The sequence below is a fragment of the Odontesthes bonariensis genome, chromosome 22 (assembly GCF_027942865.1).
Source record: "Odontesthes bonariensis isolate fOdoBon6 chromosome 22, fOdoBon6.hap1, whole genome shotgun sequence".
Lineage (NCBI taxonomy): Eukaryota > Metazoa > Chordata > Actinopteri > Atheriniformes > Atherinopsidae > Odontesthes > Odontesthes bonariensis.
In genome coordinates, this window is record NC_134527.1 from 15,194,893 (window position 1) to 15,214,602 (window position 19,710).

The following is a 19,710-nucleotide window of genomic DNA, read 5'->3' on the forward strand; positions in this document are numbered from 1 at the left end:
CAGTTCATTGATGTCGCAACATAATGACACACTGCAGGCGGAGCCGCATCTGCAGAACTTTGTCGTTTGACACGTCGCACGTTTTCTTTTGCAAGGTGTCATGAAGCATCCATAGAAAGCACCCAATAGAAACTTAAAAGTGTGGCTGATACACTGAAAGAAATGACATATAAAAGGTGACAATCTGAATTGACTTTAAATAAATTTAAAAAAAAACATCAGTCCTATTTAAAAAGAAAGTGCACCCCTATACCTGTTAAATGAATAAAATGTTTCAGGTTAGGGGACTCTGAATTAATTACAAACCTGCCTCCAAATTATATTATGATACCGGCTTCAGATGACTGCAAATGTGTCCAGAACAAAGAACTCCAAAATGTGATCACAGACTCTGCAGGTAACTGCTGCAGCTGAGGGCGTCAAACAATCAGACAGTGATTGCACAGATTTCGTCTGCAGCGGAGATGTAATTACCTGAAGGACAAACGCTACTTTCTAAGAACTGTAAGCACGACAGAAATAAAGATCTAAACTGAACTGATTAAAAACATTGATTCTACCTAAATGAAATATGTACACTGATGTCCAAGCATTCCACCTTTATTCCACCTTTATTTCACAAAGTCCTATTGAAGAGTTGATCGTGGGTGCGCTTGTCCACAGATGTGAGTGCTTCATGACGGCGTTAGATATAAAGATCTCTTCCAGAGAAGTTGATGTCACGCAGTCTATAAATGTATGGACGTTTTTCTGTGCCATCAGAATTTGAATACGAATTTCTAATATTGAATTTTTACAGCATCAAAATCAGACTTTGAATTTGAAAAACCAACAGTGTAAAAAAAAAAATCTATTTCTAAAAACAAAAATCAGTGTAAAAAAATTCAACATCCAAAAATTCAGTGGAAAAAGAACCAGACTCAACATCCGGGTAAACAGGGAGAAGCAATCGATCCCTGTCTCAATTCATCCAACGGCAGCCAATCAAGTTACGCTCCATTGGACAGATCAGCCAAGTCCACCAATGCGGGTGATGGTGCTTCGGTGAGTTTACTTTATTTGCTATTTGTGTTAGTAAAATTGAGTAATAGATATTACTAATATCTATTGAGCTGATCTGTCCAATGGAGCGTAACTTGATTGGCTGCCGTTGGATGAATTGAGACACTGATCGATTGCTTCTCCCTGTTAACCCGATTGTTGAGTCTGGTTCTTTTTGAGTACTTTGGAGGGTACAAACTGCCCTTCCAGAGTCTCTGAAATATGCCACACTTCACTGCAAGTGACCGAACACTGTCGTTAGTCAGCACAAAGTTTACTGATTAAAATCCAACGTGAGCCCTTGTGTTTTCACGCTGGGCTGTAGTCAGCTTCTCGTGACACTGCCAAAAAGGCTTCTCGTTTCAGTCTGAAAAAGTACCGTCGTTTGGTTTCTTTGTCTCGATTCAAACAAGCCTCTACAGAACAAAAGAGAGGGATACTTTTGAAAACCCTTTTTGGAAACTCCCTGAGAAAAAGCAGTAAGCAAGAAGAAGAGCGAATGAATAAACGGATCAAACTCCATCCACGAGCTTTAATCAAAACCCGCACAACGGTAGGAAAGAACATCCATCGGACAGGTTTTCACAGATGTGGCATTGTGGAACATGCTTTTTATTCAATGGGGAGTTATGAAAACATCAGCAGAGAAAAAACAAACACAATCATAAAAGACGGAGAGGAGACGGGGGGAAAAGAAAAGGTAGTCAAAAGGAAAGTTCATGACTTGTTACACACATTTCAAAACATGGAAAGTTCACTTGATGACAGAACTGCTGATGAAGTCGACCTCAGAAGTTATTAATAAAAGAAACTTTTAAAAAAAACTGAGAAGATTAGATAACAAAGAGTCGGCTGAAAGTCAGTCAGGGTCTCGCTCATGATGCATTATTATCAGTTTTCCTTTTTTTTCATTCTTATTTTTTTCAGTAGCACTGAGTGTTGACAGAAAACGGACATTAAGTGGGATGAAAATGAACAACATTTCAAGACAAGGTTTTTAACGGCTGTATTCCACCCCTCCAATGAATTGGTGCCTTCAGCCCAGCTTTATAAGAGCACTTTAATCTTCCAGGAATGGTTGCCCACTGTCTCACGGTGTTTGTGTGAATCAGACGTCTCATCTAAACGAAAGCGCCGGATGACCTTTTGCACCTTGAAATGTCTAGGAAATTCTACCAAATATTTCTTTATTTCTCTTTATTCTTATTGCTCAACCCACGTACAACTTGGCGTGCGCTTTGGTGACAACAGCGTGTAATATCGTCTTTTAACAGAGTGCCAACTTAAACAGCCAAAACGCTGCAGGTATCGGTTATTACAGCAAATCAATATTTAAAACAAAAAAAAAAAAACTTTGGTGAGTTTAATCATCAAAAGTGTGCCGCGTTAAAGTAACGATTATATCTTCAACAATATACATCAACCATCCATTTAAGGTTTATAAATAATGCATTTGTCACCATCAGGGAAACGTTGATTAAGGGAAATAAAAGCCTCTGAACAAACTGGTGGGGCTGATAGAAGTGAACAAAAAGGACCAGAGATGGCTCCACGTGGCCCATATATCCAGGTAGCCCACACTGTATCACACACAAGTACAAGGAAATTTAAAGACGTTTTCAATCCACAAAAGTCAAACTTTTTCTGGGTTTTGAGGGTGCAGCTTTGTGCTGCTTAAATAAGAGGCTTTAAATGCATTTCCACATTACAAAGGCTCTGTCACGCTCAACTAAATGAGAAACATCTTCTTTTTTTTGTTCAGTCACCCCCCCCCCATAAAAAAACAAAAAACAAAAAACCTTTCATATCAACGATTCTACTCCTAATACATTAACGATGGATCGTTTCTGGGGTCCGAAAAACAACGGGATGCGACTACGATAAAACCAAAAGACTACATTAAATACAGCTCAAAATCTTTCTTCCCTTTTGTTTTCAAACTGTTTTTATAATTCTCTCGAAACAGGATTTTTTTTTTATAAAGATTTTAGAATCAAAGACACCAATTACATATTTCTATCAACAGGGGCAAAAAAAAACAAAAAAAAAACAACCATGATCAGAGGGTGCCATCTCTGCAGTACTCTTACATCTCAGGTCCGAGAGTCTGGGCCGTTGAATTTAAAAGAAAAAAAAAAAAAAAAAGCACAACAACCATCTCTTAGGGAACAATTTAGGGCATCCGTCTTGTGCATTTAGGTGTCATCTGTAAAATAATCTGTGGTAACTTATCCTTCCTCAGCACTGTGAGTCTGTGGCGACTTCTCTTTGTTGACATCGCCCCCTTGTGTATAACCCTGAGACAACCTCTCGTCTCCTGCCAGCTGAAGACACCCGACCACTACTTCAGGTCCCACCATGAACAGCTAACTGTAACTGCACTGCACATATACATGGAGTGTATATTTAGTCATACCACAGTGGAAAAAGATGAAGCCCTCTTCTCACCCCGCTCCCTCCCGTCCGAAAGCATTTTTCCAACCTGATTCAAGGTTTTCCGTTCACACTTCCAGCGGACGTGGAGGTCTTGTTGCGGCTCAGCCAGGACGGCAGGAGGCTGCGCTGCCTCAGCGGCCGGGAGGTGGCTTGTGCCAGGCGGACCATGCGAGGCGAACGCCACACCTTTATGGTAGAGTCATCGCTGGCCGACAGCAGCAGCTCCTGATCCGCGGGGCTGAACGCCACCGAGTTCACCACGTCATCGTGGGCCAGACGTGCCAGACAGATGTTGTAGTGGCGGTCCCAGATGTAGCCATGCTTGTCCTCCGCTCCGCTACAGGGAGAAGTCCGTCACAGAAAATCGATTTAACGATACAGTCAAAGCATTTGCTTCAGTCTGTGAAGAATAATTCTCACAACTGATGAATCGGCTCGACCGACTACGGTCGGTGACCGTTAGGTCAGGCCAAGAGAAATCGGATTTATTCATTTTATTCATTACTACATCCATTTACATCAATAAAATCCTCTGTAGCTCCATCCACTTTGATGTTACATCTTACCTACGTTTTCTAAGAGGAGCATCTCCATATTGAAAAGGTTTGTGGTGAGAAATCTCCTGAAATGTACGATTTGTCACTGTCAACACACTAAGCCCTAAAAAACCCTCAATGACACTACTATTCATTCATGCAGTCCGTCTTAACCTTATGTGAGCATAACTTCTAAATGCTTTATGTGCGGTGGGCCATTTGTACAAACAGTGGTTCGTAATAGATGAACTTCCACTGCAGTATCCCTGTCAAAATGCCAGCAGTAATGGCACAAAGAAGGCAAATTAATGGTGACGGGCGACTCACCTGGCAACAAAGTCTCTGCTGACATCGAGGAAAATAAAGAAGCACTCGTCGTTGGGCGTGAAGGCCCGGTGGGCACGCAGACTTCTCCTCTCCTCCCTCAAATTCTTCAGGTCGATGACGTGCAGGTCTATCTCCTCTGCGATGGGAGGTGGAGACATGGGGTCTGAGATAATGCATCCTGCTGGCCAAGCCCGGCTATTCACGTATAGGTATCTGAACAGTGACGGGAGAAGAGAGAAGCTTGAGCCCGAGGTCGTAAATAATCTGCGAAGTTGGTCCAACAGCAGAATCGAGGTTAGAATGCGCCCATGCAAACCGTTTTAGTAGGGATGAAATTCAATTCTCAACCAAAACCATGAGCTGTTTTCTAAGACTGCAGTACCGTCCCTCCGTCTTTGTGCAAAGGTTATTTAAAAAAAATATTTTTTGGACCCGGGTGAAGTGATTTGCTCCCATTTAAACACAAGACAGAGCATTAATATGATCAAGCACAAAACTTTGGAAAAGACAGTTGAAAAAATAAATAAACACTTCAAAGATACGCAGTATTTATAGATTATATCTTGATGCATTTACCTATGGTCTGGAGAAAGGCCCATACCAATGATATGCCCATGGATATCTATAACATGGTCCAGTGAATCAAAAAACTCATCTGAGCTCCGCTCCTCCCCAAGTACCGGACCAGAGGTGGTCATCTGGTCAGGCTTGATTCGTTTAATGCCTAGAATAGAAGAGGAACAGCCCCGCAGGAGGAAAAGTGTCATACGTTGTCATACATTTAAATATCAAGCGGTTCTTTCTCTTGAAATAATCTTACCTATCTGGTGCGGTGAGTATGTAAGGCTGCCAGTGGTGAAGAGCAGATACGTTTTATCCTCTCCCTCCCCAGACTCAGAGGGCTCAACGAGGGTGGGGTCGGGGGCCTTTGTGTGGGCTCTGCCCATTATCTGAGCCACGTGGGTCTCAATCGCCAGCTCCCTGGTCCCCAAATTTTTACGACCCTAAATGGTTGTGGAGACAAACAAACACAAAAACATGTAATGAAAAATGACAGAAGTCTTTGAAATATCCAACCAAATACCAGAGTTTAACAAGCAGCTGACCTGAATAACGTGGTCCAGGTTTGAAATGGTGGGATGAGGGAGGCGGGCAGAGGAGAGGCTGTGACTCTGTCCTTCCCTCTGATGCTCCTCCTCCTCCTCTTCCAGCTCCATCTCGTCTTCACTACCAGAGGTTCCCAGGTCGAAGAGAAGCGGTTGGTGCTGGTGCGCCCCTTTCTGTCTCCTAGCCTGAGACTGAGCCTCGTAGTCCAGTAGTAAGTCGGGGTTGTCGTGGCGACGACAGTGGGCCACCATCACTGTGCGAATGGTGCTGGCGTTGATGTTTTGGATTCTGAAAAGGCGCTTGACCACGTTGATGTTCTCCGATTCGATATCCTGGAGTGAAAAAAAGGCGGAAACGATGAGGATGACAAGAGTCGTGGAGGTTGTTCTCCACGGCTCTGTTACTTAGCAACGAAAACAAATGATCTGACATGTCTGAGAGGCTATAAGTGTTATCTGTAATGCCCCAAACAGTTTGCATTAAAGTTCTTGATACGGGGACTGCACAGGGACTCTGTGTGATGTCTTTCAGCTGCGCTCCGTCTCACCTGGGAGGCTTTGTTGAGCCAGAGCACCGAGCAGGAGGTCATGTTTCCGATCCAGTGCAGGTTCCCAGAGATCAGGTGGGTCTCATTCAGCCAGCAGCCAAACACGTCGTACGGCTTGTTCCTCACCCGTGACATCAGCGTGTAATTTTCTGTGTTGGGGAATGAAATGGGGACAGAAAGAGCTCAGGAAACGTACACATAAAGCAACACAGATTCTGGTAGTTGGACCGTTTGAGCGACAAAAAACACTGACTGGAAGCACAATGGCTGAGCTGGCAATGAAGTGTTTTCTGTGAATAAGCACAGTATGGTCAATTAGATGGTAATTCTGCCACATAATCCACAGTAACTGTATATATATTCATTCTAAAGTGTGTAATTCATGTTTATCTACATCAGTCCTGTTCGTGCTCAGCAGCTTTAAGTAAGATCTGCTTACTAAAGAACATCCCACATACAGATGACACGGTGGTGTGGGAAGAAAAATAAATAAATCCCAGATACAATTAACACCAAACCTAAAAATAATCTTCATGAAACAAAAACAGGAAATGACCCATTTTTTTTTTCCCTTCGCTCCTACCAAGACTAATGACGGCGATTTCCCCGGACGACGAGTGGTGTGGGCCCAGGTAAACACCAGACACAAGCAGCAGGCTGTCGTCTGCGTTGAACTGGGAGAACTGGGTGTAGCCCCAGTTAAACTGCCGCATGCTGGAGCTGTGCACCAACGAGATATTTCCATCTGACCGCTCAGTGTCCCACAGCTGCACAGAAGCGATAGGAAAGGTTTAGAAATGAATCTGAGTGGATGATGACAGCTGATGATGTGACATACGGGGGAAAATAATATCTTTAAAAGTTACCTGAAAACACAAAAACTCAACAGATTCTATCATCGAAAAAGACAGTCCTGGATATGTGGATATGTGACTCCAGAGGAAAATCCTACTTTCAGGATCTATAAATAAACCACTACTGCAGCACAAACAAGGCACAAAACTCATCAGGATTTCTGAATATTAGATCTGATCTGCTGTTGAAGGCTGTTTCACATGCTGCGTCTTGTCTAAATTAAATTCAACAGTCTAACTGTAGAATCATAACTGATTTTGTGGAGGAAACTTGATAAAAAACTGTTCTTGTTACATTCAACCCGACCAAGCAGCTAATCTTTCCTAAAAGATTTTATCATAACGTTGGTGTAACAGCAACTCTCCAAACACCGAACATAGCGAAGTGTCACGCTGGCAGACAGAAAAAAAGATAAAGGATGAAAGTAGCCACAAACATGCTTTGATCCTCACCTTAACTGTGCAGTCTTTGGAACAGGAGGAGAACCGGTGACCCCGGTGAGAGAAAGCCAGGTGGAGGACCTGGTCACTGTGCTCTCTCAGCGTCTGGACCTCCACACAGGGGATACAGTCGAACAAACGCTTGAACTCCCTGTACCACGACACGGCCGCTGCGCACGAGTAGATTCAGAGTTAATTAAACACACGTTGGCTGAATGCATCTGTACAAAACTGGTGGCGAATTCCTCTGTGAAACACATGATTTGAAATATTTACAAGGGTGTCGAGGCACGGAGCGTGGTATGCGGTAGTAGCTGTAGAACAGCTCCCTCCACAGGAACTCATCTCTGGAGACGGCCAGCCACTGTCGACACGTCAGACCTGCGCTCAGCACGGCATCATGGGGCAGACGTAGGAAGATCTCCAAAATCAAGCTGTCCGGCAGAACTGAACCCCACTCCATCCTAACATCCTGACGAACACGTGACAAACACAGCGCTGAGTTGATCAAGATAGTCCTATGTGTCTACTTGTATGTTTTGGGGTCACACTACCAAATATATGTGGGGTCAATTGAATGGTACTGCTTCGAAATCTGTACAGCTTGAATCTGCAGTCAGCAGAATTACAGATAACTTCACTATAACCTCGACTCAACTCTTCACTAAAGCAACTTGGCGTGTAATGTTCAAACCCAACTCTCCAAGCCCTGTATTTATGCCAACATAGATGAAAACCCTGATATATATTTCCTTACAAAGCTTTCACCCATTGCTGCAGTCGTAGCGACTTGACATTTGAAAATGCTCAACATTGTGCCTTCGTATATTTTGTTTAGTTCCAGCACTGTTTTGTTAGAAATGCCTAAGAACAGAAACAGATCCTCACATTTTTTGCATCTGAAATATTAGCCATCTCCGTTGGGAAAGGCACATGACTGTAAATGGATTTCTAAATAGCCGATGATACGTTTGCTATTTTCAACTGACTGTAAAGATTATTCAAACCACTTATAAATAACCTGAGGCTCCATCTCTAGGTTGAGTAGTATTGGATTACGTGAAAATGTGTGTGTGTGTGTGTCCAGTCATCTCAGATTACACAAAAAAATGTAGAGATTATATTTACACTGACGGGTGTTACTTGTTTTCAGTTGATTTGATTACATTTTTCAAATCTAAAGCAACAAACGCTTCGATGAAACCATACCATACAATTGTAGAAGTAATTTTAACACTTCTAACTGTTTTGTGGACGATTTAAAGCATAAAAGTAATAGCATCACACGGCCTGCGGCGCTTCTGTGAGGATTGTTTTATTTGAGCGACTGTAAATTCAGAATAAAATCAATACGTTTGAGGAGCAGGGAAAATATTTTGTTAATTTGAAAAAGGGAAAAGCTGAAAATCTGCGGCACTCAAAATGCTGTTGTGCGCATTTTTGGTGGCATAAGATGCAATATTCCCAGCGTTTCACTCTGAAATAATTGTCACAAGTAATTCAGACGACATTTTCCTGTGATTCAGCTGTTATATTAATAATTAGAGGAGCTGGCAGTATTTTCTGTCTGAACAGCTTAGAGCTGGAGTCTGACAGCAATTACACTACTAAAACGCCACTAAGCTGTAATGGGTAGCCCATTAAAGACTTATTTAGCATTCACTTTCATCTTAGGACACAGGTGTTAGGAAATATTTAAGCTAATGGGTTAGCTGTGTAATAAGGAAGCAGTTTTAGCAGACACTGCTGCAACGCTAGGGTTGAGTTTCCTCCAATTCAAGATGAAACCCAGTGTGACGTTCAATCAATTTCATGTCAAGTAGTTTTGTAAAAACGGCACTATCTTCTAAATCTTGTACGTAAAATGTCTTTGCTTTGCTGCACCAGCTATAATACGAAGATGACCCAACATGGACATTTTTTTGTCGCTCAACGTAAAAAGTTTCTGTTTACACTCAACACAAACCGGTCTAGCCTCCTTACTAACAAACGACACATTAAACACCCAGATATATGCGCACGTTTTGACTCATTCTGGTTAATCAGAAATACGAGTTTATTTCAAAGCTAAGCTAAACAGATATGTCTATCAAGCTAGCGATAAAATAGCTAACTTGTTAACCCAGCCAGCTAGCTGTTAGCCGACGCTTGTTTTCAACTTTTACCTCGTGACATTTGAATTTGACAACGACCAATTACCCTTATGAATCAATTTAGCTGTTTCACAACTAATTCAGCTTAGTCTCGTGTAAAGCTGTCGGCATAAGCTGTCACCCACCTGCTGGATCAAAGTATGTTGAATAGAAACATCTAACGGCTAGCCAGCGCTAAAGGCTAGCCACGGTAAAATGACAACAATCCTCCAACAGCGGTGAATATTCCAGACCCGACTAACAGATGACAGAGTCATCGCTACAGCAAGACCAGCTCAATCGATTCAGTGTTTACTTTGTTGGTCAGAGCCATTTGTGCCCAAAAATATGTTCACAAGTGCACTGAACATTTGACAACTTATTTGTCCATGTTTATGTAAGTTTGAACCGTACTTAACTTGTGGACAAAACTACGTTGCCTGTATAGACTTATTATAACCTGACAAAACATGTGACTGTCAATTCAATTTAGTCTATACTTCTGATGTCTTCTTAGACTCCCTGTTGTCTGACTTTATGATTGTCACTCTGTTGTGTCGTCCTGATGAGTTGTTTGACAGTCTCATCTATCCATTTTTCATTCTTGTATTTATCTTTGTATTATTTATCTTTTGCATATTCCCCCAACTTATTTCCCTAAACATACCTATTCAGGTATTTCATTTTCATTGTGCTTTTTAAAAAATGTAATCATTGTAATCTTTTGTAATGTACAGATGTATTTATTCTGATTATTCTTTTTTCTGTATGCAAGGGATACAGATACGTCCTTGAATTAAAATGATTTCATGTGACTGAAAAATAAGAGTATCGACACAAAATTCAAATGCATCTGGCTAACTATTACATTTTGCTTCTTTGTCATTTTGAGTCCTGCTTACAAAACAATGTTCAGAGCAATACATTCAAACAACACACCAGGATGAACCTTATAAGAGTTAATAATGTTATTTTGTTTGTATCTTTGTTGATATTTACATCCATAAAGCACCGCACAAAGCATTTACACAATACTGCACAAGTGAGATGATGAAAACAAAAAGTAGTGAATATGTGAAAAAGAAATAAATAGATAAGAGATGGACAACCTAAATCTTAATGAATGAAAATCAAGAGAAAAAGGTCAATGTCATATATGTTCTCTATTTGATCAAATATGACATTGACCTTTTTCTCTTTTGCTAAATGAATAAAGATAATTATCATCTTAATATTGTTATCTTTTTTCTATCAAGCAATAGATCCATTTTCTCGGTTAGTTTGTTCTTATCTTATGTGTTCTCCATTTGATAAAATAAGATAAGAACAAACTAATCGAGAAAATGGATCTATTGCTTGATAGAAAAAAGATAACAATATTAAGATGATAATTATCTTTATTCATTTAGCATTTTTCTAAACACATGTTACAAAGTGTTTCATACAGCAACAGATGAAAAAAAAAAACTTTAAATAAATCAATATAAACGTGTAAAATGTAACAAACTAGTAGGACAGTTTACCAGTCGATCAATTAAAACAAATTCAGAAAAATCCAAGTAAAATGATAAAGGCTCTCCAATAGAAGTTTATCTTAAGAAAATATTTAAAAGAAGACGCTGACTCTGTATACTGATCTAATCAGGTTGCTAGTTCGAGTTCAGGGACTTTGACCGCGAATGTTCTGTCACCTCTGGACTTAAAATGTGTCTCTGGAACAAGTAAAAGTCTCATTATATCTAGAGGCTCATATTTTACTAAAAGCTCAGATGGATAAGAAGGTGAAAGGCCCCAAAAGGGCTTTAAAAGTCAATAATAAGATCTTAGAATAGATTCTTAAACATACCGGGAGCCAATGCAAGGAGGCTAAAAGGGGTGTAACATGTTCTGTGTTCTTGGTTCTTGTTGGAAGTCTGGCGGCTGAGTTTTGACAAATCTGGAGCCCATTAATGATTTAAAAGTCTTTAAAGAGCACAGACAATGGACTCGCTTTACTCGTGCTACGAGAAAACACATCTGCTTAGTCACAATGTGGGGACCTGCCTACCTTTAGAGGACAAAAAAAGCTAACCTTCATAACATTAAAACGTTTTAGAAACTACTGCCGCCTTGGATGAAAGTCGAATTAAGGCTAGTTGAGGTAAGTTAGAGTAAGAATCTAGGAATAGCCATGATAATGGTGACAAAACAAGAAAGAAAACCCATGGCACCAATCAAATATAACTGCTTTATGCTGGAGATAACAGTCACTCATGTTCAAAACTATAGTTTTCTTTTAGATTTCCATATGTTTGTGAAATAATACAATCATCACGTACATGTGATTATCTTTTATTTTTGTCATGGTTCTGAAGGGTTCAGGAAAGCTTGTGTGTCAGTAATAGTATCCTTCTACGTGTGTGTGTGTGTGTGTGTGTGTGTGTGTGTGGTAGCTCTTGGTTCAGCGATCCCACTGTGAGCATCTGTTTGAGGACTGTGTGACGGAGAAACTGCTGGCTTCTTGCTTGTGACAGTCTGCGAACAACTACTGAGCATACTCCCATTTCAATACTGAACCGCAGAAGAAATTTGAAAAATTAGGAACCATGCTGTGACTGATATTCTCTGGTAAGTTCTAAAACTTTGTGAGTATGCTTTAAACAGATCCTTCTGTATCCAAAACCTTTTAAGAAGAAGGACAACCGGTGACATTTACTGTTGCAGCTGTTTTTCTCTTTGATAAAAACTTGAAAAATATAAATGCGTTGTGTGTGACACAGAGTGAGTTAAATCTGATACGGATGGGATCAGGTTGCCTGCTACATTATCTCAGCAGAAAGGGCTTGGAGTGAGCAGAGTGTCTGATACAACAAAGAGGTAATAGATGTCTTCTTTCAGCCCTGCGCCACGCAGCTAACTGGGTAGTTTCTTGCTGTGGACGCTCTGTGGAGAACCGGACATCAGCAGGATGCCAGTATAAAGGTGAGCCTCACTGGTTAAAAATTGTATCCGTTTGATTTTTATGAACCTACAGAGATCTTACGTTTTCCTCGCTGTGCAGAGCAGACGGTGTGGACCATCTCCAGAGATGAAAAAGCTTCTGGTCAAAATCCTCCATAACGGCTCCCAGCAGGGTGGACAGAAAAGATGGCCACATTTCTCCTCCTTCAGCAAAGTTTGTACACCTGCAGCATAATAACTTCTGCTCTGCATCTACTCTGTGTTGTGTGGTACTTGTTACAATGACGACTTCTCTGAAAGCTCCTTGTTAGGAAGCTGGATAATGTCTGACAGCTGACAGGTACATCACTGACTCTGTTGTATGCATCATTCACTTACATGGTAAAATTACAGCATACTGACCCTCTGAATTGATTAAAAAGCTGCTGATCAACTCCATGCATGTGTCATGTGTGTTTGCTCTTATTTCCTGAGTGTTTGGCACCATCGTGTGGAAGCAAAAGAACAACAACGGGAGACAGTCACCAACAGTGTCCGAAAAGTGCCTTGATAGTTCCGAATTATTAGATGTGAAACTAGTGAGATTATCCTTTAAGAACTTTAGATAACCAAACAGTACACATTGTAGGTTCACAGTCATTCACATCATGGTGGACACAAAGTGTACAAAATGAATCTTTACCAAAATAAAGGTACAGAGAGAAGATCATGTTCTGTCATAAGATACAGCTTTTCAAAACCTCATACATCTCTCTAAAGCGTCACATTGTGTTGAGTTGGGACAAAGTGAGAGAACCTGTGATTGTTCTGCTGAGAAACCTTGTGGTCCTACGTTTTTTGGTGGGATCAGTGGCTGTACAGAAAAAGAGCGTGAAAGGGACATAAAACTGGAAGCAAGCCTTCCTGCTCAGTTTTGACTGTACCCATGTTTGGACAGCGACCTTCGTCTTCATCTCAGTTACAGACCTGTAAAGCCACGTGTGTTTTGCACAGTTCTGATACTGTTGTTTCGGCAAATCTGGCCTCTGAACACATTCAAAAGGCGAAAACAAAAACCAGCCACACTGTGGCAGCAGATGCTCATTTTCTCCATCAGTTTCCAAACAGACCCCATGGTTTTTGTTAAAGGGGGCCTCCACACTGACTTGTGGCTTCCTGCTAAAATTCAATCCAAATTTACAACTACAGATACAAAAGACAAAAAAAATGAGAAAATAAGTGAAAACAGGCTTGCTCATCTGTGTGTGACGACAAATGCTTTTGGCCATTAGATCCTGTTTTTTCTAGTTTTTCTTGCCAAGCAGCATCTTTGCTTTGCATTCAAACACTGGAAAACATGGCACGGCATCAAACTGTTGCAGTTCAGTGTGTTTAGTAGTAGTTTAGCTGTAAGTGTTAGAGTTAAAATGATCATGACGATTCGGTAAGTTGAAACTTTTAAGCGCTTTAATTCTTGTTAACAAGAAGGAGCATGCACTTGAAAAAAATAAAAAAATCCAACTGATGCTCAGAGGGCAGTCCTGTGAGACAGCTTCTTATAATATGTACACTGGAGTTATATTTCACTCGCTGGAGTTGCAGCTGCAGAAATTCTTCCTTATCTCAGACCTGATTTAGACTCTGCCCTACAGCTGTTCCTGATTTAACACCACTTATTTCTTACAGCTTGGTTAAGCACCCATGAGGTTAATGACAACCTGGTCACATAATACCAAACTTGTAACTGGGACATGACATTCTATATCATGAAATCAATACGCGTGATACAATAAAATCATGACTTTCCCAATAGTGTTCATTTGTTAACGTGGAGTTAGTAGATAATGGTAGTATTATCTAGTTAGTTGTATCAGTGGTCCTCACTGGTGATGTGAGGATAATTCACTTCTTCTCACAACATCAGAAATGGGGAAAAGTCCCACTGATTTACCTGGAAAAAAGGGAGAACTTTACATTTATGATAATAGCAACTGTTGATATTTGAGTCTTATTGATTCGTAAGATCTGTGTATTTGATGAAAGCTTGAAATTCATAATCTTATCTTCAGTAAATGTCATTTGAACTTCGGAACTCACGTTTGCAGAGAAAGAAAAATCCTTTTGTATCAACTAATTGTAGCTTATGAACTAAAACGGATGTGATGTACACTGTGTTTATTTAAGGGCAGTCAACAGTTTCACTTGGTAGTCGTGGAGGGATAAACTAAATTTTCTGGACAGTCATTCAACTGTAATTGGACTTTTTGCTGTTGTTAATCAGCTCTGCTCAGAAACATCTTTGCTGATATTTGAGTTCAGGATCACCACATTAAACATCAAAGACCCTTTCAGCATTTAAACTTAAATGTGCACCTATTGAGCAAGAGGAAATGAAAGTGGCAGCCATTAAGGTCCAAATACAACACAAGCTCCTATAAAGTATTGATAATATCAGAGCAAGACACCTCACATGTGCACTACAAAGAGAGAATGAGGACACCAGCTTCAGATTTCATCCAGGTTAAAAATCTACCACCACCCAACTGTGAAGTATCTGACCACTGATGCAATGCAGAGCATATGCTGCCACCCATCTGCAGACACATAAATTTGTGTTTATTGCTTATTCAAAGGAGAGACATGAGGCTGGGGACATTTGGCCTGCAGTCATCCTGCGTTATTAAATACTATCAGGGTGTGGTGTATAGTCCACTTTGATTTCATGAGGAATTCTTCGAAAGTCTTTTGTCTTTGTCCCAGATTGGGACGTCTTAATCTGGGTCACGTGACTCCTCTCACAGGTATGTCAGTATGCCGGAGGAGAGGTGGGTGGGGGTGTGACGGAGATGGGTGGGAAACACGGTTGATTCACTGAGGCAGCAGCTTAAAATCCTGTATATCATCTCATTTATTCAGAATAGAAGAAAGCACAAATATATTTACATTCACATGTACAAATACAACTTTAGAGTTACACAATTCTCCAAAGAACCCAGTCTGTACAAGTTTAAAGTGACAAATTCAGTTTACAGTGTGGAACGGTGCAGCTGAAGCACGTCCCGTACATCTACTGGCTGTACAAAGCTTTGACTGAGGACACTTTCCACCTGAGCTGGTGAGGATGTGATAAAAAAAAAGAAGAAAAAATCTCAATAGAGTTGCTTTATGCTGTCATTTTGACCACACGACAGTCAAAGGAACAAGCAGTACAAATAAGGGGTTGACATATGTTTCAGATGCTTCACAGTCACATTATCGCTTTCCTTTATGAGGGCTTGTGTCATTGGAGAGCACCCTTCCTTTATCCACTACAGCTCTACATCTAAAGTGCAACGTTCCGCGCGACAGTCCCTCCACGTGTCTGTCATCATAGCACCATGGTGGGGATGTGGTGAACCAGAGGCAATTGGTGCGGCATGGCTGTCAGCTGCGGGGGAGGAGGGGACACTTGTCGGGGCGCGTCTGCGCTGGACACAACCGGTTTGTGTCGTGCGCTCTTCTGATGCGCCCTGAGGCCCGCCAGCTGGGAGTAGGCGCTCTGACAGACGTGGCACTTGTAGGGCCTCTCGCCGGTATGCAGGCGCACGTGGTTGCGCAGAGTGGACGACTGGCTGAAGCGGCGATTGCAGAAACGGCAGACGAAGGGCTTGTCCAGGGTGTGGATGCGCATGTGTGAGCGCAGGTTGCTGCGAGAGTTGAAGCCACGGTGGCAAATGACACAGCGCATCCGACCGCTGGTAGCGGAGGAGGAGGGGGGGGAGCAAGAGGGAGGCCCATCACTGGAATGGGACTCATCTGGGAGAGGGAAGAAGAAAAGAGTGTTAAAGGAGTGTATGTGCAGTTCCAAGTTTCAGACGAGTTGCCAGAAGTTGGGCTCTTTTCCTTTTTCTTTATTTCACTCACCAGTTCTAACTTTCTTCTGGTGTTCTTCGTCGGTTCCAGGAACCCCAGGGATTCCCAAGAACGTGTTGTGTGTGTTTCCATACCAGACAAGAAGTTCCTGGTCTGGTGGAATTGTCTGAGGGAGGAAGATTGAGGGGAAGTGTCAGTCATTTAAGGTGTGACTTCAATGAATCGCTCCGTGTCTGTGGGAGTTTTTTCACCTCTCAGGTGGTAAACACTTCAGTTTGTTGTTTAAGAAAAAAAAAAAACTGTTCCAAGTCACAGAACCCAAAATTGCTCTTAAGAACAGGTAAGCGCGTTAGCGCGTGTTAGTGTGTGTCTTTATGACTAAAGAGACCAAAAGTGACCACAGGCGAAAATGAACACTGCTATATGTTAACTAATAGCCAACTGACGTAAGTCAATAAGCCTGATGAATGATTTTTCTCGCCAGCAGACAGCGCTGAGTTGCAGGATATTTGAAAAGATGTCTGATAAAAACCCTGAGGCCTATCTGTAGCCTATCCTCACCTCCACAGCCTTGTAGAAAATGCTGCTGCCGATCTGCACCACCTCCAGGTTCTGCTCTTGTTCATTCCGGGCGCACTTGATGTAGGTCATCCAGCTGCGCTGGTCCTCTTGACTGGCATCGACGAAATAGCGCACTGTTCCGTCTTCGTTGAACACCTGAGTGTACAGAACACAAAACACACACGTGAGAAAAGCACTAAAAGCCTGACTCACACGGACGTCACGCCAGAAACTCTGCGCTCACCTCCCACATAAGGTTGTTGTTCTTGAACAGGTCCACGTGTTCAGGGGACAGGAGTCTCCCCGTGAAGGGGCCCATCTCGGTTCCTGCTTTGATCCAGGTCTTCGAGAAGATGCCCAGGCCCTCTCCAGGGATCGAGCTTTGGGCGATGATCACCTCACTGGGCAGCACCAGGCTGGACAGCTTCTGCACCTCTGCAAATGCACAAAGGGAACGTGAGCATGCAAAACGTCTGAAAAAATAGCCCCCAAAAAATAGTGACTGGGCATCTTGAAGAATTGATGTAAAAAGTGTCCGTTCATAAAAACTGCAGTTTGTGCTGATGTGATGCTCAGCATGCGTGAACGTCAAGAGTCTCTCGAAACAGGATTGCTTGAAGAGTCCTGAAAGCAGCAAATGAACTGGATCTTATTTTAGTCCGAAATATTAAGCTACACCTTATCCTCCGTTTAATTCGATTATCTGGTTGAATTGCACGTTTTTGTTGTGCAAAACCCCCTCGGAAAGCATTTTTTTATTCGCAGCAGAAAGGGGAGGGGGAGGGGGGTGAAAGTGCTTCTTTAATGTCAAAATCAAAGATTTTTTTTTTTTTTTGGAAAGATTCAGGCTGCGAAAAAACTCGGCCGAATAGCCAAGGGGTTAAATGGTCTTCTATTGCTCGGGCTCCAGCAATTTGTCATGCTTCAGATGTGATATTCATTAAAGTTTACTGGAAAAGGAACGGCTAATTCCAAATTCATTATCCTTTTAAGAACTTTGTAGCAATAAATTTGCGCTGAATGAAACCAGGACTTGTTTAAAAGACTCAGGAATTTCTGCAACAAAAAAATGGAAAGGCGATTAGATGGTTGACATGCAATGAATAGCATTAGATTTAGCCTTCACGGTGCATTATGCGAGGAACAGCAAATCTTTTAAGGGGAGAGAAAGAGAAAAGCTCCGGAGCCCCATAGCTGCCAAGAGAGGAAAAGAGACTGTCCGGAGATTGATGAATGCGGGATAAAAACCCGGGACATCTCAAAGAAAGGAAACCTTTCTCTGCGCGAGGTTTAAGTGGAAACTTTCCCAGGTCAAGCACAAAGTTAACCAAATGAATTTAATGCTCTGCGTCTTTCAATCAGCGGCAGTTACACGCCTAACAAGCCTCTAAACGCGGGGTCTCGGGGCTCAAAAAGGGTTAATGCGTTAAATGGATCGAAATAAAAGCAGGGGGAAAAAAAGAGAGGGAAAGCTGCGACGAATTCGCCGATAAAAACTTTGGGAAAGAAATGAAAGTTCTAGATCTAAATCGTACGAGTTGTTGCTGTTTGGGGGGTGAAAGATGCTGCCAAATTAAAACAAAGAAAGAAATCAATGAAACGTTGGTGGTGGGAAGCTGTAGATTTGTAGGAGTATATTTGTAGCATCTGCTTTCAATTCAGTGAAAGTGTGTGCGAGTGTATGTTGTAAGAAAAATACTTAATTGGCCTAAATCCTGGGAAACGACCTGTTCTGCCACCGCGAAGTCAAATAAAATGCGCCTTTACGCACATCAGTTACGTTTCAAGCATTAAGAGCTACAACAAGAACTTCCAAACATGCGTCAAACAGTCTCGACCTGAGGGGTTGGATTTAAACCCAAAGTGCACCAGCAGGACAACGTACCTCCAGCGAAGGACTGGGCCAGGACTTCGGCTGTGAAGGCGGTCTTGGGGCTGTTGCTGCTGCCGCCGCCGCTCTGCCGCTCCTCCGCCAGGTGTTCTCCCAGCACGTTCCTCCACCTGCCGTACAGGAAACTGTGCAGGATGTCCGAGGTGATCACGTCCGACAGCGAGCGGCTGGGACACTTAAATCCAGGCTTGAGAGCCAAAGAGTCTGCTGGTAGCACGGAGCCCATGTTGCACGAGAGAAACCACGAGAAACTGCAAGAATGGTGCAAGCGGAGTGGACACACTGAGCTGCTCTTCGGTCCGTCCTCCCGTTCCAAACTGTGCGCGTAAAGCTGCTCTGCCCGGCTGCGCAGGGTCTCTTTATATAGGTGGCTGTGTGACCCCTGCCTAATTACTTATTAATGACACACCCCTCGCCGTGTGGACCTGCCTGCTGCTCTGCAACACACAGGCAGACAGATGCAATACACACATGAGAGGAAACTTTACCTTAGTAATAATCTCCCCAATTCAACATTTTGAGGCAAAGCTGCAAATTTATTCCCGGCCGCAAATAACGATAAACATACTTTTGAACATGTTTCTATATAAAATTTTAAAAAAATAATGAAAAATTAATTAAACATCGAGCATGTGAAAGCCTAAAGAGAACTATATTTTTTGCACAAATTAGGCTATTAATAGCTCACGCGCTGTGGCTCGTGTGAATACGGCTGAAAATGATGCAACAGGATGTTGAAAAGAGGCCGAACAGACGGAATAAAACAAACGGCTGCTGTCAGTTTTTAAGTGATAAGTTGCGTTTTTCTGTGCGCAGAAGTGGGTCAGCGAGTCTGGGAGTTGTTCGCCCATTTTATTCTCAGGCATTTCGTATTCATGTGCTAGTAATATTAAATGTTTCTTTTTTTTTCCTTTTTTTTTTTAGCGCGGGAATAACAAGAATGGAAACAAGCCTCTCTTTTTTTCTCCCCCTCGACATTGTTCACATGCAAAAAATGCAAAGCTGCTTTTGACGTGGTGCACTTTTTCAAGCCCTTGTTGAGGTAAGCGGTTTAATATTCATGGAT

At 42.1% G+C, this 19,710-nt stretch overlaps 2 protein-coding genes across 2 annotated transcripts; both read right to left on the minus strand.

The window, feature by feature from the left end:
* Window positions 1–1,554: 1,554 nt before the first annotated feature.
* fbxw5 (F-box and WD repeat domain containing 5) lies at window positions 1,555–9,670 on the minus strand. Its single transcript, XM_075456088.1, has 10 exons — window positions 9,568–9,670; window positions 7,566–7,761; window positions 7,302–7,459; window positions 6,578–6,761; window positions 5,995–6,143; window positions 5,447–5,779; window positions 5,161–5,344; window positions 4,917–5,064; window positions 4,341–4,553; window positions 1,555–3,814 (listed from the first exon to the last, which is right to left on the minus strand). The coding sequence occupies exons 2-10, from the start codon at window positions 7,750–7,752 to the stop codon at window positions 3,529–3,531; spliced, it is 1,842 nt and encodes a 613-aa protein (XP_075312203.1). The 5' UTR covers window positions 7,753–7,761; window positions 9,568–9,670; the 3' UTR covers window positions 1,555–3,528.
* A 6,037-nt stretch (window positions 9,671–15,707) lies between these two features.
* Window positions 15,708–18,870, minus strand: prdm12a (PR domain containing 12a). The gene is made up of 5 exons (XM_075456288.1): window positions 18,639–18,870; window positions 16,998–17,188; window positions 16,754–16,909; window positions 16,244–16,358; window positions 15,708–16,135 (listed from the first exon to the last, which is right to left on the minus strand). The coding sequence occupies exons 1-5, from the start codon at window positions 18,868–18,870 to the stop codon at window positions 15,708–15,710; spliced, it is 1,122 nt and encodes a 373-aa protein (XP_075312403.1).
* Between the last annotated feature and the right edge of the window lie 840 nt (window positions 18,871–19,710).